General features: G+C 43.1%; 2 protein-coding genes across 2 annotated transcripts in view; both read right to left on the bottom strand.

Annotated features, from left to right (window-relative positions):
• Window positions 1-764: 764 nt before the first annotated feature.
• LOC306736874 (protein FAM107B) lies at window positions 765-16,802 on the bottom strand (the record flags this gene model as incomplete). The annotated part of the gene is made up of 5 exons (XM_079218559.1): window positions 765-881; window positions 2,442-2,604; window positions 4,321-4,516; window positions 10,595-10,670; window positions 16,779-16,802. The coding sequence occupies 5 exons, from the start codon at window positions 16,800-16,802 to the stop codon at window positions 765-767; spliced, it is 576 nt and encodes a 191-aa protein (XP_079074685.1).
• A 3,465-nt stretch (window positions 16,803-20,267) lies between these two features.
• mkrn2 (makorin, ring finger protein, 2) overlaps window positions 20,268-23,956 on the bottom strand; it is a 4,334-nt gene continuing 645 nt past the window's right edge. The window contains exons 2-10 of the mRNA XM_079218123.1: window positions 23,706-23,834; window positions 23,362-23,540; window positions 22,855-22,986; window positions 22,592-22,767; window positions 22,375-22,440; window positions 22,130-22,278; window positions 21,884-21,994; window positions 21,141-21,285; window positions 20,268-21,032 (exon numbers count right to left, since the gene is read on the bottom strand). Coding sequence (XP_079074249.1) covers window positions 20,874-21,032; window positions 21,141-21,285; window positions 21,884-21,994; window positions 22,130-22,278; window positions 22,375-22,440; window positions 22,592-22,767; window positions 22,855-22,986; window positions 23,362-23,540; window positions 23,706-23,834 — 1,246 coding nt within the window. The 3' untranslated portion in view covers window positions 20,268-20,873. The remainder of the gene's footprint in view (window positions 21,033-21,140; window positions 21,286-21,883; window positions 21,995-22,129; window positions 22,279-22,374; window positions 22,441-22,591; window positions 22,768-22,854; window positions 22,987-23,361; window positions 23,541-23,705; window positions 23,835-23,956) is intronic.

Below are 23,956 nucleotides of genomic sequence, written 5' to 3'. Positions count from 1 at the left end.
TGTGATTACTCTGATCTGCTGCCGCTGGTTGGCCTCGAGTCACCCGAGAGACATCACAGCTGTTCTGTCCAGCATCTGGACACAGTGTCCCCAGAGTGTCCAAGTTTGTCCCCAGAGTCGCCACAGTATCCTCAGAGTCCCCGAAGTGTCCCCAGAGTGTCCCCAGAGTGTCTCCAGAGTGTCCAAGTTTGTCTCCAGAGTCGCCACAGTATCCTCAGAGTCCCCAAAGTGTCTCCAGAGTGTCCCCAGAGTGTCCAAGTTTGTCCCCAGAGTCGCCACAGTGTCCTCAGAGTGTCCTCAGAGTCTCCAGAGTGCTTGTGGCCTATGTGTATCCCAAGAGTGTTCTTGATGTGTCCTCAGTGTGTGTCACAAGTGTCTTCAGTGTATCCCCAGAGTGTCCTCAGTATGTGTGTGTCCTCAGAGTGTTTATGTCCTCAGTATGTGTGTGTCCTCAGTATGTGTGTGTCCTCAGAGTGTTTATGTCCTCAGTATGTGTGTGTCCTCAGGGTGTTTGTGTCCTCAGAGTGTTTGTGTCCTCAGGATGTGTGTGTCCTCAGTATGTGTGTGTCCTCAGAGTGTTTGTGTCCTCAGGATGTGTGTGTCCTCAGAGTGTGTGTGTCCTCAGTATGTGTGTGTGTGTCCTCAGTATGTGTGTGTCCCCAGTATGTGTGTGTCCTCAGTGTCTTTATGTCCTCAGAGTGTCCTGTGAACATGTGGACAGTCTCCTTCTTAGTTGGCGGTGTCCTGGAGGACAGCAGTTGTCTCTACACCTCCTTCTCTTCTTTACTGTGAAACGACGTCCGTCTCAGATTTTCCTTCACTTTGACGAACTCCGGAGCTTTCAAGTCTTCCTCCTGCTCCTTTTCTTGCTGCTTGTCCAACTGCAACACCGAGAGACAAGACGTGTGAGTGAGTGAGTGAGTGAGTGAGTGAGTGAGTGAGTGAGTGAGTGAGTGTGTGTGTGTGAGAGAGAGTACTCTGGTTCTCTAATAATTACAAACCTCCAGGTGTCGCTTGTAAAGTAAAAGTACGAGTGACGTGTTGGAGAATAAATGAACTAAAGAAAAAGTGGTAAAGAAAGTAAAATAATAGATAGTCAATAAATAGTCAAAGAGTAACCGCCCGCCAGGGACGCTCTCACAAGTAAAGGGAACGCACCTGCAAGATAGTGTTATATATGAGGAGTGTGTGATATTGTGTATGTTGTTGTGTTTCCGTGTCAGTGTGTGTGGTATTTTGTGTGTTTGTGTTTTGGAGTGTGATATTTTGTGTGTATCGGTGTTGTTGTGTGTTTCTGTCTTGGAGTGTGTGCTATTTTGTGTGTTTCTGTGTCGGTGTGTGTGATATTTTGTGTATCTCTGCTTTGTTGTGTGTTTTTGTGTCTCTGTGAGTGATATTTTGTATGTCCCTGTGTTGTTGTGTGTCTCTGTGTTGTGTGTTTCTGTGTCGGAGTGTGTGATATGTTGTGTGTCTCTGCGTTGTTGTGTGTCTCTGTGTTGGTGTGTCTCTGTGTCATACATGTTGGTGTGTGTTTCATGTTGGTGTGTCTCTGTGTTGTTGTGTGTCTCTGTCTTATGTGTTTCTGTGTTGGAGTGTGTGATATATTTTGTGTCTGTGTTGTTGTGTGTTTCTGTGTTGCCGTGTTGGTGTGTGTCTGTCTGTTGTGTGCTTCTGTGTGTTTCTTGTTGATGTGCGTCTGTTGTGTGTTTTCGTGACGTACGTTTTGTGTGTGTCTGTGTCATACATGTTGTGTGTTTTCGTGACGTGTGTGTTGTGTGTCTGTGTCCTACATGTTGTGTTTTTTCGTATCGTGTGTGTTGTTGTGTGTCTGTGTCACACATGTTGTGTGTTTTTGTGACGTACGTGTTGTGTGTTTCCGTGTTGGTGTGTGTCTCTGTTGTGTGTTTCATGTTGGTGTGTGTCCGTGTTGTGTGTTTCTGTGTTGACCTGTGTGTTGTGTGTGTCTGTGTCCTACATGTTGTGTGTTTTCGTGACGTGTGTGTTGTGTGTGTCTGTGTCCTACATGTTGTGTGTTTTCGTGACGTGTGTGTTGTGTGTGTCTGTGTCCTACATGTTGTGTGTTTTCGTGACGTGTGTGTTGTGTGTGTCTGTGTCCTACATGTTGTGTGTTTTCGTGACGTGTGTATTGTTGTGTGTGTCTGTGTCCTACATGTTGTGTGTTTTCGTGACGTGTGTGTTGTGTGTGTCTGTGTCCTACATGTTGTGTGTTTTCGTGACGTGTGTGTTGTGTGTGTCTGTGTCCTACATGTTGTGTGTTTTCGTGACGTGTGTGTTGTGTGTGTCTGTGTCCTACATGTTGTGTGTTTTCGTGACGTGTGTGTTGTGTGTGTCTGTGTCCTACATGTTGTGTGTTTTCGTGACGTGTGTGTTGTGTGTGTCTGTGTCCTACATGTTGTGTGTTTTCGTGACGTGTGTGTTACCTCGTCCAGTTTCTGGTGTCTCTTCAGAAGCTCCGCCTCCAGAGGAGAAACCTTCCTGCGAGCTTCTTCTTCCTGCTTCCTCTGTTTCATCAGCTGATCTCTTTTCCTGGACTCCAGAACTCTCTGCAGCTCCGGCTTCGTCTCCACACTCGTCCCGCTGCCTCTGAACACCAACGTGTTGTATTTCATTAATACATCATATGTATTATTAATACAGCTACACATCACACTACAGGTCGACTCTTTGATGTCTCTTTTGACAATCAGATTCCTGTGTTTCTGTGTTTCCTCCAGCAGGGGGCAGTCTGTTGCAACTACATATAAAACTGTGAACAAACACATAACGTGTGTGTTTCTGCACACACACACACATTATGTGTGTTAGTCTGTATGTGTGTCTGCAGGAATCTCACACAATGTGTTTTTTGTACTTATTAGCATTCTTTCTGTCCGTTTTATTGCTGCATAATCATGACTCATGAGCGTTTCTTCTCTTCGCCCTCAGCCTTTTTTTTTATCTCAAGTTCCGGTTGATTTGTGTAACAGCTGATGTTGTTCGTGTTTTATTTGCCTCCTTTCAGTTTCACTCTTCCTCCTGAATGATAAACCGAAAGAGAAGAAAAACAACAACAAAACCCCCAAAGGGCTGCAGCCCCGAGTGTGAATGAGCGACTGTGCGAAGGTGAAAACTTTCCCAGCGTCCTCGGCGATGCGGGCCTGCGAGGTGGGAGGCTGTTGCCTAGCAGCCGCCGCTCGTGTCTTCAGAAACTTTACACGACGAGACGACAGGCGTTAAAAAAAAAAGTTGAAGAAGAAAAGAAACAAAGAGCTCTGATTGGTCGGCTCGTGGCAGCCAGCTGATGATGAGCCTGAGCCATGTGAAGCGTCTGAATATAGAGCGATACGGAGCACACAACCCATGTTTACTCAATAGTGAGTATTAATGTTAGCATAAATACAATGTCCCAGTGACTAATATATGATTCTTATATACTATTTCATGTATTAAAGGAAATCGTGGGAGTCTGAATGGTGCAGCTGATAGAGGCGTGTCATTTTTGTAAATTATTTTCTGCATTAAAATATAATATGTATATATATATATATATATATATGTATGTATATATATATATATATATATATATATACACACATATATATGTATGTGTGTGTGTATATGTATGTGTATATATATATATATATATATATATATATATATATATATATATATATATATATATATATATATATATATATATATATATAATATGTCATTATTTTTCCATAGATGTCCTTGGGAAGGTTGTTTTAAAATGCCATTGTTTTCTAAATATGTGTACAGATTGTAAAGTCCTCCGAGGAAAATTTGTAATTTTGAGCTATTCAAAATAAACTGAATTACATATGTCGCATACATATGGTCCTCATTTTCTTCAAATGCTCTACAAAATATTTCGTACTATCCCATAACCCTTCCCCCCATTCCAAAATGTCCTCAATTTTCTTAAGGTCCTGGCATTTTAAAAATGGTCCCCACTTTAGGAATAGTGGTCTAAATTTCCAAAAACTAACTTTCTAACGTTTCACGAAAACTTTGCTTTAAAAGTTCCCACTTTCCTAGAATGTTGTAAAATATCTTCAATTTCTCAACAAATGTCCTCACGTTCCAAAATGTCCTCGCTTTTAGAAAAAAAAAATCTCTACAAATTTCTACAAATGTCTTCACTTCCCAAAGAAATCTTTATTTTCCAAAAAATGTCCTCGTTTCTCATACATGTCCTCACGTTCCAAAAGGTCCCCACTTCACACCACCGTCCTCACATGTGCATGTAGACCAACACACACACACACACACACACACACACACGCTCTCTGTTACCGTTTGCAGCTGCTCATCAGCTCTCGGTGAAGCTCCTGGTGACTCTTTGAAGCCTTGACGGGATTCACCAGTTTCTTGGGTTTGATGAGGTCCTCGTCCTCGTCCTCGTCCAGGTAGTCAGGCTGCGGGACGAAGCTGGACGGTTTCCTGTGGACGCCCTCGGACCGGTGCTGCTGCAGGTCTGCGTACGCCGAGGCTGAGGACACAGATGAATTCAAAGTCGCTTAAAACTTTACTCAGCTCTGCAGAGGATGAACCCTTCAGACTGTACTGAATCCACGGGCTTCCCTCTAGCGCCCCCTCAGGACATCTGCAGTAAAACATCTGGGTGTTCGTTCATCTAATAAACACGGCAGGGCTTTCCTCTCGTGTCAGAATGAAGCTGCGTGTTAGTGAACATGCCTTCAGGACACTGAACCACAGTGTTCGTGTCTCCGCCGATCCGTCGTCGCCGTTTGTCCGCCGGAGAAAAAGGACAGATTAACAGGCATCTGATCCGAGTCCTCAGATATTCTGGGAGACAGAGATCAGATGTCATACAGTTCACCTCGCACAATGACCTCTTTCTCCAGCGCAACCAGAGACCGACGTCCGCTGCTGCTTCATATTTCACACAAAAAATGAGCTCTAGAAGCAGCACCCGGCCACAAGTATGTGGACAGCTGCCGTGAACACCTTCTGGCTTCAGGCTTTCCTCCAGATGTTGAAGCCGCTGCAGAGATTTGTTCAACGAGGGCCGAGGATGTCCGGTTTAAATTTAGAAGAAGAAAGAAACTTTTGTATTTGTCATATTACACATTATTTGTTATATACGTCTAAATGCTGCTAAACTCCACGTCTGACTGCTGCTACAACACAGACTCATAGTTTCTTAATGTATATGTTGTCTAAATGTTATTTTTTAGCTGTTTTGCACTTTATTATCACAATTGACTTTGAGAGAAACGTACTTTCAAATCTTCTGTATGTTTGCACAAATGGAAGATTTGACATTAAAGCTGACTTTGACTTGACAATTTGGTCTCTGCATTTAAACCACCATTGCAATTTAGGAGCAGTGGGCTGCTAAAAAGCATCTGGGAAGCAACTAAGGGTTTAGTGTTTTGCTCAAGGACACTTCGACATGCAAACTATGGGGAGCCCGGGGATTGAACCGACGACCTTGCGGTTTCAGGACGACCTCTCATCCACATGAGCTGCAGCCTTCACCATGATGGAGTGTTGCAGTGGATGAAAAGGAATGAAAAGCGAAACCAGAGAAACCAGATCTGCAACGTGGAACCAGCGACCTGCAACTTGGGATAGTGTCGTCTCTCATGAATGTGGACACATTTAAATAAACAAGAAGAAAAACTATTATTTTGACCAAAAGAACAAGTGTGAGCTTCATGACCGCGCCGCAGAGTTTCCACATTTACAACGCTGACATTTGACTGAGTGGAGATTTGACAAAGTCTCCGTCTCTCAATGCTCTCGTAGTTTTTCCCGAGCGGAGCCGATTCAACAGGAGGCCTGAATCAGAGGACCGATGCAGGAAGTCTGGACGGACTTTGAGACACGCCGGGGTTTCCTATTGATCCGAGACAGGACGCGCAAACTAAACCCTCTCTGTAGTTCATCGACGTCTCCGTGAGTGCCCGTTATCTGGTTTCAAGCTGTGATAACTCAGTGAGAGGAAGACTGTCTGACTCCACCACAGCCAGGAGGAAATGCGATCACGTTGCACAGTAACAGAAGAACATAATGTATTTTCTCTTTGATTCATTCATCCTGAGAATGAAATCACACCGAAGTTACTCAACCGGATCAAACTGCTGCAGCAAAATCTCTCAAAGCATTTTTTGCATTACATTTCTTTTAGCTGACGCTTTTATCCAAAGCGACTTACAATCAGTGCATTCAACCATGAATACAAGCTCAGAACAACAAGAATCAAGAAAGTACATCTTCAAGAAAGTTAAACTACAAAGTGCCATTTAAGTGCTACTTTCTTTATTCAAGGTGTAGTCCATAAAGATGTGTTTTTAGTTTGCGGCGGAAGATGTAAAGACTTAAACCAAAAACCTTGTGATGAATCGCTGAGGTGAAACTCGGAGATTTTATTTTATATATGTAATGTAATACAAAATGTAAGATGATGCTTTAAATTTAATTTCTAATGTTCACACTGAATCAAAACTGTTGGTTGTCTTTTAAATGTTACAGACTTCATGATCGTGTCAATGGATCCCACAAACAGAAGTGATCACTGTTTGAACTCAGCAGGCTGAAGTCTACTCTCCTCTGACGTAAACTAAGGACACAGCGACATGTTGCAAAAGACAAACTAGTTTGAACTGTGCGGCTATTGATCCCCTCCTCCAAAATCAATCCTGCTTTTAAACCTTTGAGAAAATGTTGAAAAGTTCTGTTTGACTAAACTGGGTCTAAAACCCCTTACTTATTGGACCACACTAGAATTAAAACCTCAGAGAATATTGGGACAAACCCGGATTAAATGATCAGAGAATATTAAACCAAATCAGAACTAAATCACCAAAGAATAATGGACCGAACCCAGAACTAAAACCCAAGAGAATATTGGACTAAACTAGAACTAAATCTCCAAAGAATATTGGACCAAACCAGGACTAAAACCCCATAAATCCAAGACTAAAACCCAAGAGAATATTGGACCAAACCAGGACTAAATCCCCATAAAACCAAACCAAGACTAAATCACAAGAGGAAGATGGGACCAAACCAGGACTAAAACATGAAGTCTTCGTTCCTTTAATTCGGACGAGAAGAGGCGTTTTATTACATAACAATCGCAGCAAAGTGAGTTGATCTGAACTCCCACTCAAATGAAACGTATCTGCCAGCAGCGACTTCATCCTACGCTCCCACGTCCACCAGCATCACGCTGTGTGTTTTGTGTTCGCTGCTCTCATGACTCAGGAGTTGAATTATTCTTGAAATGTAAATGATAATATAACTTAATTATTGTTTTACTTGAGTAGATGGTGTGCATCCTTAACTGCACACCTCAACACATCTGCAAAAGCCTCATTATCACGTCCTAAAATAATAAATCACGTCATTAAATGCAATTCTTCATGATAATAAACTTTCTGGAGGTATATGTATTACTGACTTCTCGAACGCGCAAAAAACCTCAATTTTAATGAGTGATTAATTCCTGAATGTATAATTACATTACTTAAATTCCAATTCCAAAATGACAGTAAAACATTTTTTGTATTAGTTTTATTCTACTCATAACACACATTCACCAAATACACAGATGAAAGTCAACAGAAAGCTCTGGCATGCAAAACTAAACTATCAAAATAACTTAAATAAATTATAAACAGCTTATAAAAAAACGTGAAACACTAACAGTTAAAATGACTTTGTTTAATATACCGCTGTTATTAAGAAATTATTTGGACAGAAAACATAACTCATCCATTAACAGAGAAAAATTTTAAAAAGTATTATAAACAACAACAGCGCTGCAAACACACCCAGCAGTAAACAACAACAACAACAGTTGGCTACAATTTAGTAAGAAAAGGCTTCAGGAGGTCCAGGATCAGTCAGTCCTCCTCTGCTTCTTACCAGACTTCACCATCCCCTCCCAGGCTGTGGGGGACCGGTCCAGACTGCTGCCGGTCCTCTGATCCATCTGATCCATCAGGTCCATCTGATCCAGGTCCTGGTGATCCTCATGTGTTTCAGTCTGAGTGAACCCTCATGCTCTCTGTATGGGAGCAGCGCTCCACTCCTCCCGACTGAGTCACGCCGAGTGTAGAACAGCGGTCACATGATCCGCCCAGTGCTTCCTCCTCCTCCTCCTCCTCCTCCTCCTCTTTGTGAAGATTTCTGACAACCTGCTCTCAGCCTTTTTCCCACGCTGCCGTCTCCAGGTTTTGGTTTGAAATGAAAAAAAACGTCAACAAGTGAACGTCTGAAGATGGTGGAGGTGAAAATTCCTCCAAATTAAAAGACAAAATGTATTATTTAATAAATAAATCTGTTTAAACTTTGGTTTAAAAACCTTTTAAAAACCAACCTATTTTTAGGCCCTTTCTTCGAAAATGTCATACCGAAACTAAAAAGGGTGTATCTCTGCTTTCTGGCTATTTGAATAATGTTGGTGTTATAATAAAAAGGTACACATGTGAGATTTTGTTCAGATGTGTAAATATCAGTCTATATGTTACTGGTTAAGAGTAAATGAAGATGACACACTGAAAAAAATTAAAAGGTTTCAGTTCCACCTAGAAAAAAAAAAGAACATTCTCTAACCCAAATCATAGCTCAATATGTTGACGTCCTACTTCTGTGAACTGAGGCTGAAAAATGACCTTTTGAATGGAGCTAGGCTAGCAGTTCCAGCCATTGTGCTAAGCTAGGCTACACACATTCTGGAGCTCTCTCTCTGGGTGGACAAACAGAGATGAAACTAAGTTCACATTATTTCCCCCCCAGGTTCGATCTTTCAGACTTTTCAGACAAGTACATTATTGACAATACAGTACTGCCTCTCGTACCTTATTGCTTAATTATAATACATAGATCAAATCAAGCATTCTGATTGGTTGAGAGTGAGTCACGAGGTGTAGTTTATTCAGCCATAAAGTACTGTACAGCCTGTTTACATTTAGAGCGTTCCATATCAGTGCGCACTTAAAAATAACAGGTAGATTTAAAATTGCGCGACCGTTAGTTGTCATTTCAAGCTTGACAGTTACCAACATGTTCGTGTAAACTTTGATATTGTAACGTCCGCAGTAACGACTCGCAGACGTTCGTTACCTTAAATTGCAGGTGTATTGCTTGAGTGTTCACAGTATTGCAACGGGGCTCTTCGCTAACAGTAACGTTAGCTCAAACGGAACAGCTAACAAGCTCACTTAGCATCCCCCACACTAGCATAGCGAACGACAACACACACGCCACTTCCTCCCTAAAATGAGATGAGGAATGAAAAGGGTTTGACCACAAAATCGTGATAATTTCCAGTGAGAGATAATTACGTCGGTCATTTCCCGACGCGAGGCAAGTTCTCTAAACATCATGGAGGAGAACAATGACGGAGAAAAGACGGACAGAAGCAGCGAGAGCACTTCTTTACATCGGTGGCTGCGTGTCATCCTCCACCTGCTTCTAACCGGCCTGGTCAGTAAATCTGTGATTTACTGACCAGGCAGTCAGTTTTATAGTCCCGTATGTGCATAGCAACCGCCATACACGTACGGGACTATTTTCTCTGTCGCTGGAATGCGATACACAACGTTTGGTGGCTAACAACTCCCTTGAACAGTACATTATTGCACGACACAGTACTGCCTCTCGTACCTTATTGCTTAAGTATGACTCCTGAAGAAAGACCCTATTTCGGCCGATATTTAACTTTAACAGTTCTTCTGCGAACAAACTAAAACAAGTTAAAAGAAGACGTATAAAGTTACTGTTCGACAGAAGACCCGCTCGTTTGTGGACCGCCTTTTTGATGCCTCAAGTTCTGCGATTTTGCCGTCGCCATCTTGGATTACGGCCGTCGCCATTTTGTTTTTATTGCAACCGATGAACGGAAGTGACCATATTTAGAACGTGGAGAAAGTGACAGAGACGCTGTATACGTCTCTGGTGTCGAACTGTCAATCACCCTGTAGCCCCGCCCCTAAAGCGTCCCCTGCTTTATGTATTGAAGAAGACTTGAAACTAGAGATTGAGACATAAACTCATGTTTACAATGTTTACTGAGGGAATAAATCAAGAGAGAAGTAGAATCATCTACATAGACTTCTATACAACCAGAGGAGTCACCCCCTGGTGGTCAGGAGAGAGAATGCAGCTTTAACACATGAAGCATAGACTTCTATACAACCAGAGGAGTCGCCCCCTGGTGGTCAATAGAGAGAATGCAGCTTTAACACATGAAGCATAGACTTCTATACAACCAGAGGAGTCGCCTCCTGGTGGTCAGGAGAGAGAATGCAGCTTTAACACATGAAGCATAGACTTCTATACAACCAGAAGAGTTGCCCCCTGGTGGTCAGGAGAGAGAATGCAGCTTTAACACATGAAGCATAGACTTCTATACAACCAGAGGAGTCACCCCCTGGTGGTCAGGGGGGAGAATGCAGCTTTAACACATGAAGCATAGTCTTCTATACAACCAGAGGAGTCGCCCCCTGGTGGTCAGGGGGGAGAATGCAGCTTTAACACATGAAGCATAGTCTTCTATACAACCAGAGGAGTCGCCTGAGAGGAACAAACTCACCTCTGCCGTTTGGGTGCTTTCCATTTTTCACACTCTGCTGCGTCGGTGGAGGCTCGTGGTCGATGCTGTACGCCTTCTGGAAAAACACAGAAGAAGAAAAAGAGAGAATTAGGAGCGTGTGGTGGACTCAGTTATTCTTCTGGCAACTGTATTACCCACAATGCAACTGGTGAAGTTAGAGTCTTGTTGTTTCTTTCTCAGTGTACCTGGTTCTGTTCATCCAGTATTCAGATTATTTACAGTTGTTTAATAAGTCGAGTCAAGCTGAGCCTCCTCCTCCTCCTCTCACCTCCTTCTTCTTGCCCTCTCTCCTCCAACCCCACCTTTCTCTTCTCTCACCTCCTCTCTCATACCTCTCTCTCTCTCTCACCTCTCTCTCTTCCTCACCACCTCTCCTCCAACCCCACCTCTCTCCCCCTCTCCCTCCCCTTCCTCTCTCTTCCTCCCCTTCCTCTCTCTTCCTCATCCCTATGTCCTCACTGCCCTGTTCCTCCCCTCTCTCCTCTTCCTCGCCACCTCTCCTCCCCCTCTCTCTTCCCTCTTCCTATATCTTCCTCTCTCCCCTCTTCCTCACCACCTCTCCTCCAACCACCTCTCTTCCTCCCTCTCTATCTTCCTCTCCCTCTTCCTCACCTCTCTCTCCTCCCCCTCACCACTTCTTCCCACCTCTCTTCCTCCCCTCTCTCTGTCTCTCTCTCTCTCTCCTCATCCCTCTTTCCTCACCACCTCTCCTCCCCCTCTCTCCTCATCCCCGTCCTCTCTATCTTCCTCTCTCCTCCCCCTCTCTCCTCATCCCTCTCTCCTCTCTTCCCCCTCCGGGTGTTTCTCATCCGCTCGTCTTCTTTCAGACTCCAGGTCAGTTGGCCGGTTTCCTCTCTGACTGAATGGACTTTGTGTTGGTTGCTAGGAGACTTCATCAGGCTTCAACATGGCGACAAGGCCCTCACTGTCTCACCCTCAAGGGGGAGGAGGAGGAGGAAGAGGAGGAGGAAGAAGGGTCTCTGGGGGTGTCGTGAATGTTGTTTACAGGATGAAGATCTATAATGAACGATCCTTTCTCCTAAACTGGTCCCAGTCTGTCCACCAAGAGGTTAAAGGACCAGTTCAACACTCTGGGAAATCCTCTTCTTCTTCTGATGATGATGATGATGATGCATCAGGTCAGTTTGTATAACTAACGTCTGGTTTACACGGTGCTACTTTCCACTGATCTAAATAAAAGGAAACAGCTGATGTGAGATCAGCTGACGGGGGATTTGAACCCGCGACCTTCAGGTCTCTGATCCTCTGACTTGACAGAACTGACCTGAGGACAGACTGCCCCCTGCTGGACGAACAGAAACATTACAACTCCGACTGTGAAGGACAAACAATTTAACGAAGATATTTTAATCTTAATTAAACTGCAGATCAAAAACAACATTATCTTAAAAACTCAGTTTCCTTTAAATGTAGAAAATTCTCAGCAAATTAATATTTAAAAATTATGCAAGAATCATTATTAATAGTAAATGATTAATGTATTAAAATGAGCTTCACCTTTTAATCAGCTGCAACATAAAATAGATGAATTAATGCATCAATAATCTAAATGTTATATTATAATATATTTTTTTGCACAATGAATACTTTTACTTTTGGTAATTTGAGTATTTTTCAACGTTTTTGTACTTTTAATGTTGCAAGATGTGTTTCTACTCTTATTAGTTCACTTCTTCTAATTCTTCTTCTTCTACTATTCTAATGTGTTTCTTCTTCTTCTTCTTCTTCTTCTTCTTCTTCTCTAATGCATTTCTTCTTCTTCTACTATTCTATTGTGTTTCTTCTTCTTCTTCTTCTTCTTCTCTAATGCATTTCTTCTTCTTCTACTATTCTATTGTGTTTCTTCTTCTTCTTCTTCTATTGTGTTTCTTCTTCTTCTTTTTCTTCTACTATTCTAATGTGTTTCTTCTTCTTCTCTAATGTGCTTCTTCTTCTTCTTTTTCTTCTACTATTCTAATGTGTTTCTTCTTCTCCTTCTTCTTCTTCTTCTTCTTCTTCTTCTCTAATGTGTTTCTTCTTCTACTATTCTAATGTGTTTCTTCTTCTTCTCTAATGCGTTTCTTCTTCTTCTCTAATGTGTTTTTCTTCTTCTCTAATGTGTTTCTTCTTCTTCTACTATTTTAATGTGTTTCTTCTTCTTCTTCTTCTTCTTCTTCTTCTACTATTTTAATGTGTTTCTTCTTCTTCTACTATTTTAATGTGTTTCTTCTTCTTCTTCTTCTTCTACTATTTTAATGTGTTTCTTCTTCTTCTTCTTCTTCTACTATTTTAATGTGTTTCTTCTTCTTCTTCCAGTATTTTTAGCTGCAGAGATTTTCTCTGATCTTAATCTGGTCCAATCTGGATTTAACCGGCTGAAGACATCAACACTACAAACACAACTGGATTTATTTAAACGTGTTTTCTGTGTTTCTGGACAGGAAGCGGGGTGCAGGGGCCCGTCGGGCTGATCCCAGATCTTCTTCTTCTTCTTCTCCTTCTTCTTCTCCTCCTCGTTAACGAGCAGCGTTATGTAACGTTGGCTGAAAATAGTCGTCTGCTATTTGTTCTGTCAGAGCTCATTCACTCACTCACACATGAGTTCATGAACTACCGCAGACCTGCTGCCGGGCCCTGGGCTCTGATTGGTCGAGGCCTGTTTGTGAGGCACAACAAGGGGGACACTGGTGTTATTGTGTTAATATTATAATAAGGACACACATCTACTCCATCTACGCCTGCTGTCTTTTTGTTCTGTAAAATATAATAATAGAGATATTCTACAATATAATATTAAAACTTGGTCACTGACAATCTCACAAAGGCTCTTGATTTAATCCAGATATTTAAAACTAATCTAATTTATGTCTGTACTTTTTCTTTGACGAAATAATTTATATTTTCAGCAAATGTTTTCTCAAATACACAAACTTTCAGGAATATGAGTAATTATTGTAACACTTTTTCTTTATTAGTCTCTATTTTCTTTCCATATATGTATATAAAACAACAATATAGATGATAGATAGATAGATAGATAGATCTATAGATAGAAAAAAACAGATTAAATCCCTTTCCATGTAAACAGACTGTGTTTTAGTTTCACTTCTTAAATGTCAGCTGTGTGTGTTCGTATGCTCAGTGAGACAATAAGTGTGAGTATCACGAAAGATGTTTATTTCATTTTGTATTTTAGCTTCAGACTTTGTTAAATTGATCAAATGAGAAGTCAAATTTATAGCTAAATAAAAAGAATAAATGAGGACGGTTCAATAACACGAACACGAACGACCACATAATGTTTTTTAAATCATCCAACTGAAAACTCAGCCCAGTGTTTCCAACCCTTTTGAGATTAGCTTTCAGCGCTAACTATAAAAAGTTGCTAAACCAAGTCGTCAACTCCCTCCGAAGCCACGCCCCTAAGAAGAAGTACCACGGCGAACGTAAACAACAAACATGGCTGCCGTTAGACGTCTCAGCTGTCAAAGCCAACAGCTTGTGGAAGAGTGACGAACAATAGCTCGTTAAGAAGATTACCAACCCTTTAATCACACGTTCCCTCGTGACCCCTCGTGACCTCTGCTTTTAATTGAGTTTGAAGTGATTCACAGTGAGTCACTGCATTTGGTTTCGTTCGTAGTTTTATAGAAATTAATTCTAACGCTTTGGAATAAACATATAAACCTTCCTTCCTAAAACATGTCACAATATGAAAAATATCAACAAACCACATGAGAACCAGTTAACTAGAGATATTAAATCAATTCATCGTCTCCTTGTGTTTGTCAGTATTTTGTCATGTAAATATTTCAGATTTATCATTTAGACCACAAGCATTCGTGCTTCACGTGATCAATAAAGTCATTTTCTCTGGGATGAATAAAGGAGGATAACCGTTGAGCTTCTCTGACTCCATGAGTCTGCAGCGTCTCGCCGCCGCCGCCGGGAACGCCGCTAAAAATAGAGCCGCGCGTCGATCGGAGCGGGACGCCGCGGCCGTGTGACCGATGATCGCAACCGCCACCCTGCTGTCAGCTGCTGCCGGCCAGCAAACACACCCAGACACACACACACACACACACACACCCAGACGCACACACCCAGACGCACACACCCAGACGCACACACCCACGTCAACAGGTGTGTAGTCAGCCCATAGCTGGAATAGTTGGAGGGAACCACATCGAGGAGCAAGTTCAAGCTCAAGTGCAGTACTTCGGGTACACGTTCGAGGTACTTGTACGCTGTTACTTTATGCGTCTACTTCACGACACTTATCTGACAGCTTCAGTTAATGCAGGGGTTTTGCATTCTCTCTACTGACCAATAGGGGGTGACTCCTCTCGTTGTATAGAAGTATATCCTTCATGTGTTAAAGCTGCATTATCTCTCCTGACCACCAGGGGGCGACTCCTCTGGTTGTATAGAAGTCTATCCTTCATGTGTTAAAGCTGCATTCTCTCTCCTGACCACCAGGGGGCGACTCCTCTGGTTGTATAGAAGTCTATCCTTCATGTGTTAAAGCTGCATTATCTCTGACCACCAGGGGGCGACTCCTCTGGTTGTATAGAAGTATATGCTTCATGTGTTAGAGCTGCATTCTCTCTCCTGACCACCAGGGGGGCGACTCCTCTGGTTGTATAAAAGTCTATATAAATGACTCTACTTCTCTTGATGTATTCCCTCAGTAAACATTGTAAACATGAGTTTATGTCTCAATCTCTAGTTTCAAGTCTTCTTCAATACAGCATGATGTTCATTTAGTACATTATGGTAATTTAGAGTCAAACAGACCATAAAGCAGGGGACGCTTTAGGGCGGGGCTTACTGTGATTGACAGGTCGCTACCACTACGCATACGGCGTCTCTACGTTACTCCTCTGTATTCCAAATCATTTACAAAAAGTCAAGATGGCGTCGGCCGAATTACAAGATGGCGGAAATCGCCGAACTTGAGTCATCAAAGCGACGACTACGTTCCTCCTCACTTACGGCCTCTGGTCACATCCCAGAATGTCTCCATCAGACTCATGTTCTCAATGTGGATTTAAATATAGCTCTATATATAATATGGCAGCATGCAAGAGGCTCACGGAGAGATTCATAAGCTTGATCAAACTTTATGAGTTGGTCAGAAATCTTCTCGTCTGCACATCAAGTGATCACACGGCGGGTCCAGACCCACAGCTTGAGAAACTCTATCATGAGGCATAGCTGTATGTTAAAGGCTTTTATCTATTCTGTAAAGAATAATAATAATACTGTAGTCAACAATCCGCTGGATTGTGGTTAATGTGGTTCATCGTTCATGGGTTCATCGTTCATGGGTTCATCGTTCATCGTTCATGGGTTCATCGTTCATGGGTTCATCGTTCATGGTCCCCTGAGGGTGAACTGTAATAACTTTGATGATCCTTTACATTTCATTGTGTCTTCAGTCTTTGATTTATGACCAAATACCTGCAGAACTATTGACGTCAGCCTCAGTGTGCTTTGTGGTTACTCATAATGAGCCGAATGCTAACAAGCTAACACGCTAACAAGCTAACAGGTTAAACTGAGACGTGAAAGAAAACACGTTTACTTTCATTGTTGATCTGGAGATTGTGTGTTTTTCTCTGTTATTAAAATGTCATTAAAAAGTGAAGAACGTCCATAAGCTTGAGCAGTGACTTCAATAACTAATTGATTATCAACATAATCAATGAATCCTAAACCTGAAGTCCGATTCATGTGTTTACGAAGTACTCTGACCTTTTACTTTAGTAAAGGTACTTATACCACAGTGTTCAAATACTGCGGTCAGCATCAGCACCAAGATATACTGAAATTACCAGAAGTAAAAGTACTCATTATGCAGAATACAATGTTTTATATTAATGTATTATAATTATGGATTCATTCATATTTTCTTCACTTTAAATGTTGCAGCTCATTTTAATGACTTTATATACTGATCATGATATTTCACTTTAATAATCTGCATAGTAACAAAAGCTGTCAGATAAATGAAGGACAATATTTCCCTCAGAGACGAAGTATAAAGTAGTACTAAAGTACTTGAGTAAAAGTACTTGGTGACATTCCACCGGCTGCAGATAAAGTAAACACTCGTCCGTAACCCTGTCAACTATATTTAGACTTTAAACCAGTCACTGACCTTCTTTCCATACACAGCTCCCATTCTTCCCAGTCCCCTGCAGCAGGTTCACAGTCCACACAACCTTCCTTTCTTTCTGCCTTCTTTCCTCTCCAGCTCTACTTATTTTTCCCAGCAGCCCCGGCCTCCTCTTCCTCTTCCTCCTCCTCCTCCCGCCACCTGGCAGCCTAACAGCCCGGTCGCTGGGGTCTTCTAGCCCACCGACCCGCGAGGCCGCTTCATTTACAGCAGACCAGAACTGAGTCGGGAGGAAAGAGAGAAGCTGAAACAGTCGCAGGGTTTGACTGTGAGGAAGAGGAGGAAGAGGAGGAGGAGGAAGAGGAGGAGGAGGTGGTGTCCCAGCCACCTGTTACTGCTTGACTCTCTGCTCTCAGCTGTGAGGAGTTAAGATGCTCTGATTGGATTATTGTAATTAAAGGTGACCGACAGAGGGACAGCAGAGCTTCTCTTCAGGAACGAAAGAAACTCCTGAAATAATGTTTGTGTCGCACATTAACGCCTCATTCTGGGCGCCATAAAACCCTCGAAACAAACACGCTACCCCGCTACCCAGCACATTGCATCTTGTGCTATTGCACGTAGTCAACTTCGGTATTATGAAGACATTTTGTGTCAGATTAGCCCTCGTGAATGGGCCTCATTGCAAAAACAGTCCAGTTGTCTGTCGCAATCCATTCTTTGTGACTCGATCCATGTTTTATCTCTAAAAGTCCCGTTACGTTAGCATACTGTCCTGTTAGCTGAGCTAATGTTAGCTAATGTTAACTGTATGTTTCGGTGCATTGTATGATGACCGGTCACTTGGGATGGTGTATATTAGATGGCTGTGTGTGAGAAGTGGACGAAGTCACCGAGACGTCACACATTCTGAAGCGTCGTTGTTCAGCATTTTGGTCGACGCCATCTTGTTTTTTTGCAACCAGGAGTGACATCAGAGGGTGGAGCACAACCGAATGTTGGATAAGACGTTTTTTTGGCAACCCTAAAAATACAATTACCTCTGATGAGCTGAAAACAGACTTTGAAAGGGTTAAAGTTGTAAGATGAGAACACGGACAACTCCAAGACGTGGTAGCGACCTGTCAATCACCCTGTAGCCCCGCCCCTAAAGCGTCCCCTGCTTTATGGTCTGTTTGACTCTAAATGACCATAATTTACTAAATGGACATCATGCTGTATTGAAGAAGACTTGAAACTAGAGATTGAGACATAAACTCATGTTTACAATGTTTACTGAGGGAATACATCAAGAGAGAAGTAGAGTCATGCATATAGACTTCTATACAACCAGAAGTCGCCCCCTGGTGGTCAGGAGAGAGAATGCAGCTTTAACACATGAAGCATGTACTTCTATACAACCAGAGGAGTCGCCCTCTGGTGGTCAGGAGAGAATGCAGCTTTAACACATGAAGCATGGACTTCTATACAACCAGAGGAGTCACCCTCTGGTGGTCAGTAGAGAGAATGCAGCTTTAACACATAAAGCATATACTTCTATACAACCAGAGGAGTCGCCGTCTGGTGGTCAGGAGAGAGAATGCAGCTTTAACACATGAAGCATGGGCTTCTATACAACCAGAGGAGTCACCCTCTGGTGGTCAGTAGAGAGAATGCAGCTTTAACACATGAAGCATATACTTCTATACAACCAGAGGAGTCGACCCCTGCTGGTCAGGAGAGAGAATGCAGCTTTAACACATGAAGCATAGACTTCTATACAACCAGAGGAGTCTTTTTCTCAGGTTGATCATGAAAGACCCCCGATGACCTTCCCACCACAGCTCCCAGCAGCACTTCCTCAATGGAGGCTCAGATTACATCCCCCAGCCTCCCCCAGCCTCCCCGGAATGAACGGGACATTCTTCCAAAGGTGGGAGTCTAAAACCCTGCAGACGTTGGTTGTAGTGGGACAGAGACTCTGTACTTGTGTACTATGCTTTTTAATTTACTTCTACTTGTGTGCAACGCCTTTCAAGTAACAGTACTCTTTCCAGTACTCTTTCCATCCCTTCCTCTCAGGTGAAACCCTCAGCTGTGACCCTTTAACAGGTTTGTTTTCATCCGTCTGTAAACATCACATTCTTTACTGCAGGTCAGGTGTGTTTGCAGCAAAATAAATGTATTAAAAAGTACAACCTGCGAGGTGGTTTACAAACAATAAACACAAAGATAGAAACCAGGGAAACAAAAGAAAGGGATATGCATTGTTAGCTGTGAAGCGTGTGTATAAAATAGGCTGTATCGCTCTTCATTCTATATTTATAGCACTTTAAATACAAACAAATACACATTATGCCGCATTGTAAGTTGAATTAAAAGTAGGCAGAGGTATATGAGTTGTCATGAACAATGATGGCTCTAAACAAGCGTTGCTATAACAACACAAAGGACAGAAGACTCGATCCCTGCCTCTGACGTCGTGCACACATCGGCAACCATGACATCACGAGATCGAATGACCCAGTGCATGATGGGAAACGCCCGGCTGTTGCCGGGTCAAAGAGCTGATTGGCATTTAGTTTTGACAACAAAGACCATGTTTTGTAGAAAAAAAATCAAAATGTTAGATTGTTGGTCTCATGTTGCGCAATGAAGGTTTCATCTAAATACAGATGGTGGTTGATAATAAAACTTTTTTAAATGATCAAAACAAACAGAAAAGTGTTTTATGAAGCAGACATAAGGATAGAAGACAATACCAGATACACACACACACACACACACACACACACACAAATATACATTTTCTAACACATAAATAAATACACAGGTGGTCTGCAACATTTAGCATACAGTAAACCTTAAATGACTCAAATGAATGAGACAATAGTTTGATTAAAAGAATAAACATTTATATAGATGCCTGTATGTATGCCTGCTTATATTCTGAGTCTTTCTTTAAAAAGCATATTGAAATGAACGTCATGAACACATGAATATAACACATTTACATGACTTTTACTAAACTTTTTGGGATAGGACTTTTCCAGGCCTGGAAATAACCATTTTAAAATTCCATGACTGTTCCAGGTTCTCCATGAGCGTAAGAACTCTGTACAGGATGTTTGTTCTGTGACTTCCTGTATATTCTCTATAGGATGCTGGAAACAGTCCGATACTACAAGACGTAGTCAGACTCTTTTCTAAGACTCTGGATCTTAAGAGCTGGACTTTCTCCTGTTTCCTCTCTGGACCTGATGAGATGTGGACAATCCACTCAGCAGCAAATATCCATCAAAAAGGGTCTCGGCTTATAAACACACTTTCTTTTCCTACAGTTCCACATCTTACTTCATAGTAAATATAATTATTAGGGCTTTAATTGCTGGTCAGAGGAAACAAGACATTGAAGGCTTTGTAATTCATTATTTAAGACGATAATCAGAGCTGCATTCCTTGAAGGATTTCAATGAAAAAAAACAGGAGATTCAAATGACTTTAATAAAAGAAATGATTTTTATTCATTTACATTTTTTTTTTCTCCACGAATTCATTCACGTATTCTTCATGATGACCTCTAGTGTGTGTTGCACCACGGTGTTTTGTCTTTAAAGACGTCTGAACTGATTACAATCTGAAATTACCTGAAAGTCTGCTTTTAAAAAACTTTGAGGAAACAAACAGTGAGGAAATGTGTTATATATATTCGTCATAATTAAAAAAAAAATCACAAGAAACCCATTTGAGGACATTATCCAACACGGCTGCCTGAAGACAGCGGTGGGAACGACGACCTCGAGTACCGACACGCTCCTGTTGGAGCGCTGCAATTCATAATTAATCACATTTCCTTTAAATTGGATATCTGAAGAGCAACCGACCTCGCTGGAGGAAGATGTATTTCAAACGACACCACGGAACGACTTCACACCGACAGTATTTACTTATTTACACAATAAATAAAATGGCAACAATAGATCATTAACCAATTACCAAACTTGTGTACATGAGGGATTTTAGTTTTCCAGACGGAAACACACCAGAGAGCTGCAGAGTGATCACAAGATTTAATATTTCGAGAAAAAGATCCACAAACGGGGCCCGCCGTGTCGGTCGGCCCGCTAAAGGAACCTCTGAGGGATCCGGCCCGGTCCTCTACTGGTCCGCGGCCGGCGGGGTGTCCGGCCCGTCGTTGCTCGGCCCCGACATCTGCATGAAGAGCTCCCTCATCTCCGTGATGTCGTCGTCCAGAGACGAGGCCGGCCGCTGCTCGCGCTCCTCGATGAAGTCCCACAGACGCACGCTGTTCATGAACTGCGGGAAAATAAAGATAAAAGATTTATTGACAGTTTTTAGAACTACAAAACTCGGCAGCACTGAACTACGACTTTGGGATCAAGATGGCGACGGCGGCGTTCTGACCCGGACGTTCCCCTCGGAGCTCAGCTGTTTCCGCGGCCGGTCCGGTTCTGCTCGGGTTCCGTCGGGGAACGCGTGAAGATACAAACATTTCCCTCCGAACGGACAAGAACCTCGACCCTGATCGAAGTACTTGCAGGACTTCTTACTGCAGAGACGACAACAACAACAACAACAACAACAACAACAACAACAACCAGGGTTCAGACACACTCTGACCAAACTTCCATGACTTTAAACCAAATTTCCATTACAAACATTTAGTGAAATCTGGGTGTAAACAGTAAAAAGTGAGTAAATGTAGTATTTAAACTAACAATGAGAACACAAAGCATACAGTAAACCTTAAATGACACAAATGAATGAGACAATAGTTTGATTAAAAGAAATAAACATTTATATAGATGCCTGTATGTATGCCTGCTTATATTCTGAGTCTTTCTTTTGAAAGCATATTCATTATTTCAAACTCAGCGTAGATGAACGACATGAACACATGAATATAACACATTTACATGAACACATGAATATAACACATTTACATGACTTTTACTAAACTTTGGGGATTTTTTTTTTTTCAGGGACTTTTCCAGGCCTGGAAATAACCATTTAAAAAAAATCCATGACTTTTCCAGGTTTTCCATGACCGTAAGAACCTGAATAACAACAACAATGTCTTTGAAGGTTTTTTTTAAACAGAGCTACTCGTTTCCAGGCGCGGCGGCTCAGGGACGCAGGTCGCTCACCTGACTCCAGACTTGAAGAGATCTATGAGGTGGTCCTTCTCGTCCTGGTCCTCCACCCAGTAGACCGAGGGGATCACGAACTCTGAGACGACTCGACATTCTGGACACGACCTGAGAGAGAGACGCGTTTCATCAGACAGACAGACAGAGAAAGAGACAGACCCCCAGACCCCGTCCAGACCCCCAGACCCCGTCCAGACCTCCGGACCCCGCCCCCACCTCGGTTCCGTCTGAGCGGACTCTTACTTGATGATCTTGTTGCTGAAGTTTCTGGTGCAGCGCCACTGTCGGATGCAGGCCAGACAGAAGGTGTGACAGCAGGAGGACAGGATGCCGAACCTGCGGTCTGACGGATTCAGCTTCTGCACCACCAGCTCCATACAGATGGAACACACCTGACGACGACAACAACAGTTACAACAACATACAAAATTACAATAACAGTCAGCGTGACTGTCGCCAAAACAGCTCGAGCGAGCGACCGAACCCACCTTGTCCTGGCTCAGCTGGGCTGCAAAAGCTTTCTCCATGTCGGCCTCAAAAGCCAGCATGCACATCTGCAGACAGACAGGCGGTTTAACAATAACAATAAACGTGTTAGGCAGCTTGTTTACGTCCACCGACAACCTGGATTAGTTTATATTCGGATCATGATAATTATTCAACTGAGACATGAAGAATTAGGTGAGATTAAATCAACGTGCGCACCTTCTCGTGCGCTCTCCTCTGCTCGGGGTCGTGCGGGTGCAGCACGTGAAGCCCACACACCTCGCACAGGTCGCCGTGGAGGTACGTACAGTTCTCCTCGTAGAAGCAGTGTCCGGCGGCGGCGTAGGGACACAGCTGGGGGAGGTCCTGGTAAGCCCCGCCCACAGTGGGAGGGGCTGCAGAGGGCAGAGGTTTGTAAAAAGCACGTCATCGGTCACAACTCTTCGTCACGTACTTTTGATTAAGACGGCGTTGCATCCCACCTTGTTCCTGTGCCGACGCGTCCATCCCCGTCCTGATGGCTTGCACGTACGAGTGAGGAGACGCCGCCGCCGCCGTGACCTCTGGCCCCAAACTGTCTGGTGGACCCCCAAACATACCGTCTACACCCATGACTGAGAGACAGACAGAGAGGGGAGAGAGAGAGAGAGATATTGTTAGGGATTAGATGGTCGGACTCAGAGGCCCCGTACATTTAGTGCAACCAACCACAGAACACAAGGTGCTCCTCAAACGTGTCATTTTGATGAATTACTCTCCACAAACTCTGCACATCAACCGGCGTTTAGGCCAAAATAAATAACTGTGAATCCCTCCCAACCACTGTGTGACCGGGCTGCAAACAATATCAACTGAAAGTGGGCGGGGACAAGTCTCGACTGCAAATGGAACAGATACTTAAATAAATAGTTGCGTTTATAATCATCAATCATCTTAACGATCAACCGCTCTGAAAGGATTACAGTAAGAGGAAAGCAGTGTGTCGTCACCTCTGTCTCTGAGGACCAGCGTCTTCTTCATGCCACCTCTGACTGAGGCCCCGCCTCCAGCTCCTCCCACACCAGCGTGATGCTCTGGAGCTCCTCCTCCTCCACCCATTCCTCCTCCTACTCCTCCTGCACCCATTCCAACTCCTCCTCCTCTGGGTGTAGATTTGATGTGGTCATACCTGCACACAAGACAAGAGTCACACACACTTTAATACACACAGGAAGTGACACTACCACTAAAATGGGGGCCTGAGCCTGGTGACAGTAAACTGAGGATTAAATGTCACCCGTCAGGTGAGTGTCACCCATGTGTTAGGTGTGTGTGTGTGTGGGGCGTGTGTTACCTGCAGCGATCCCCGTACGCACACACTCCTCTCTGGTAGAACTTGCAGATGGTGGAGGGTTTACTGTTGTTTGGGTCGTGAGAGAACAGACAGCGGCTTCCCTCCCTGCACACGCCGTGGAGGAAGTACCTGAAACACAACACAACCGTTACACCTGCTGGACAGGAAGCCACAGCAAACACTCTCACCATGGCAACGGAAAAATTCAACTTTGATTCAACTGTGATTTGCTCGTAGTTCAAAGACCTGTT

Source organism: Taurulus bubalis, assembly GCF_910589615.1.
Source record: "Taurulus bubalis genome assembly, chromosome: 5".
In the NCBI taxonomy this organism is placed as follows: domain Eukaryota; kingdom Metazoa; phylum Chordata; class Actinopteri; order Perciformes; family Cottidae; genus Taurulus; species Taurulus bubalis.
The sequence above is the reverse complement of the archived record's forward strand: the minus strand, read 5'-3'. Positions and strand labels throughout refer to the sequence as shown.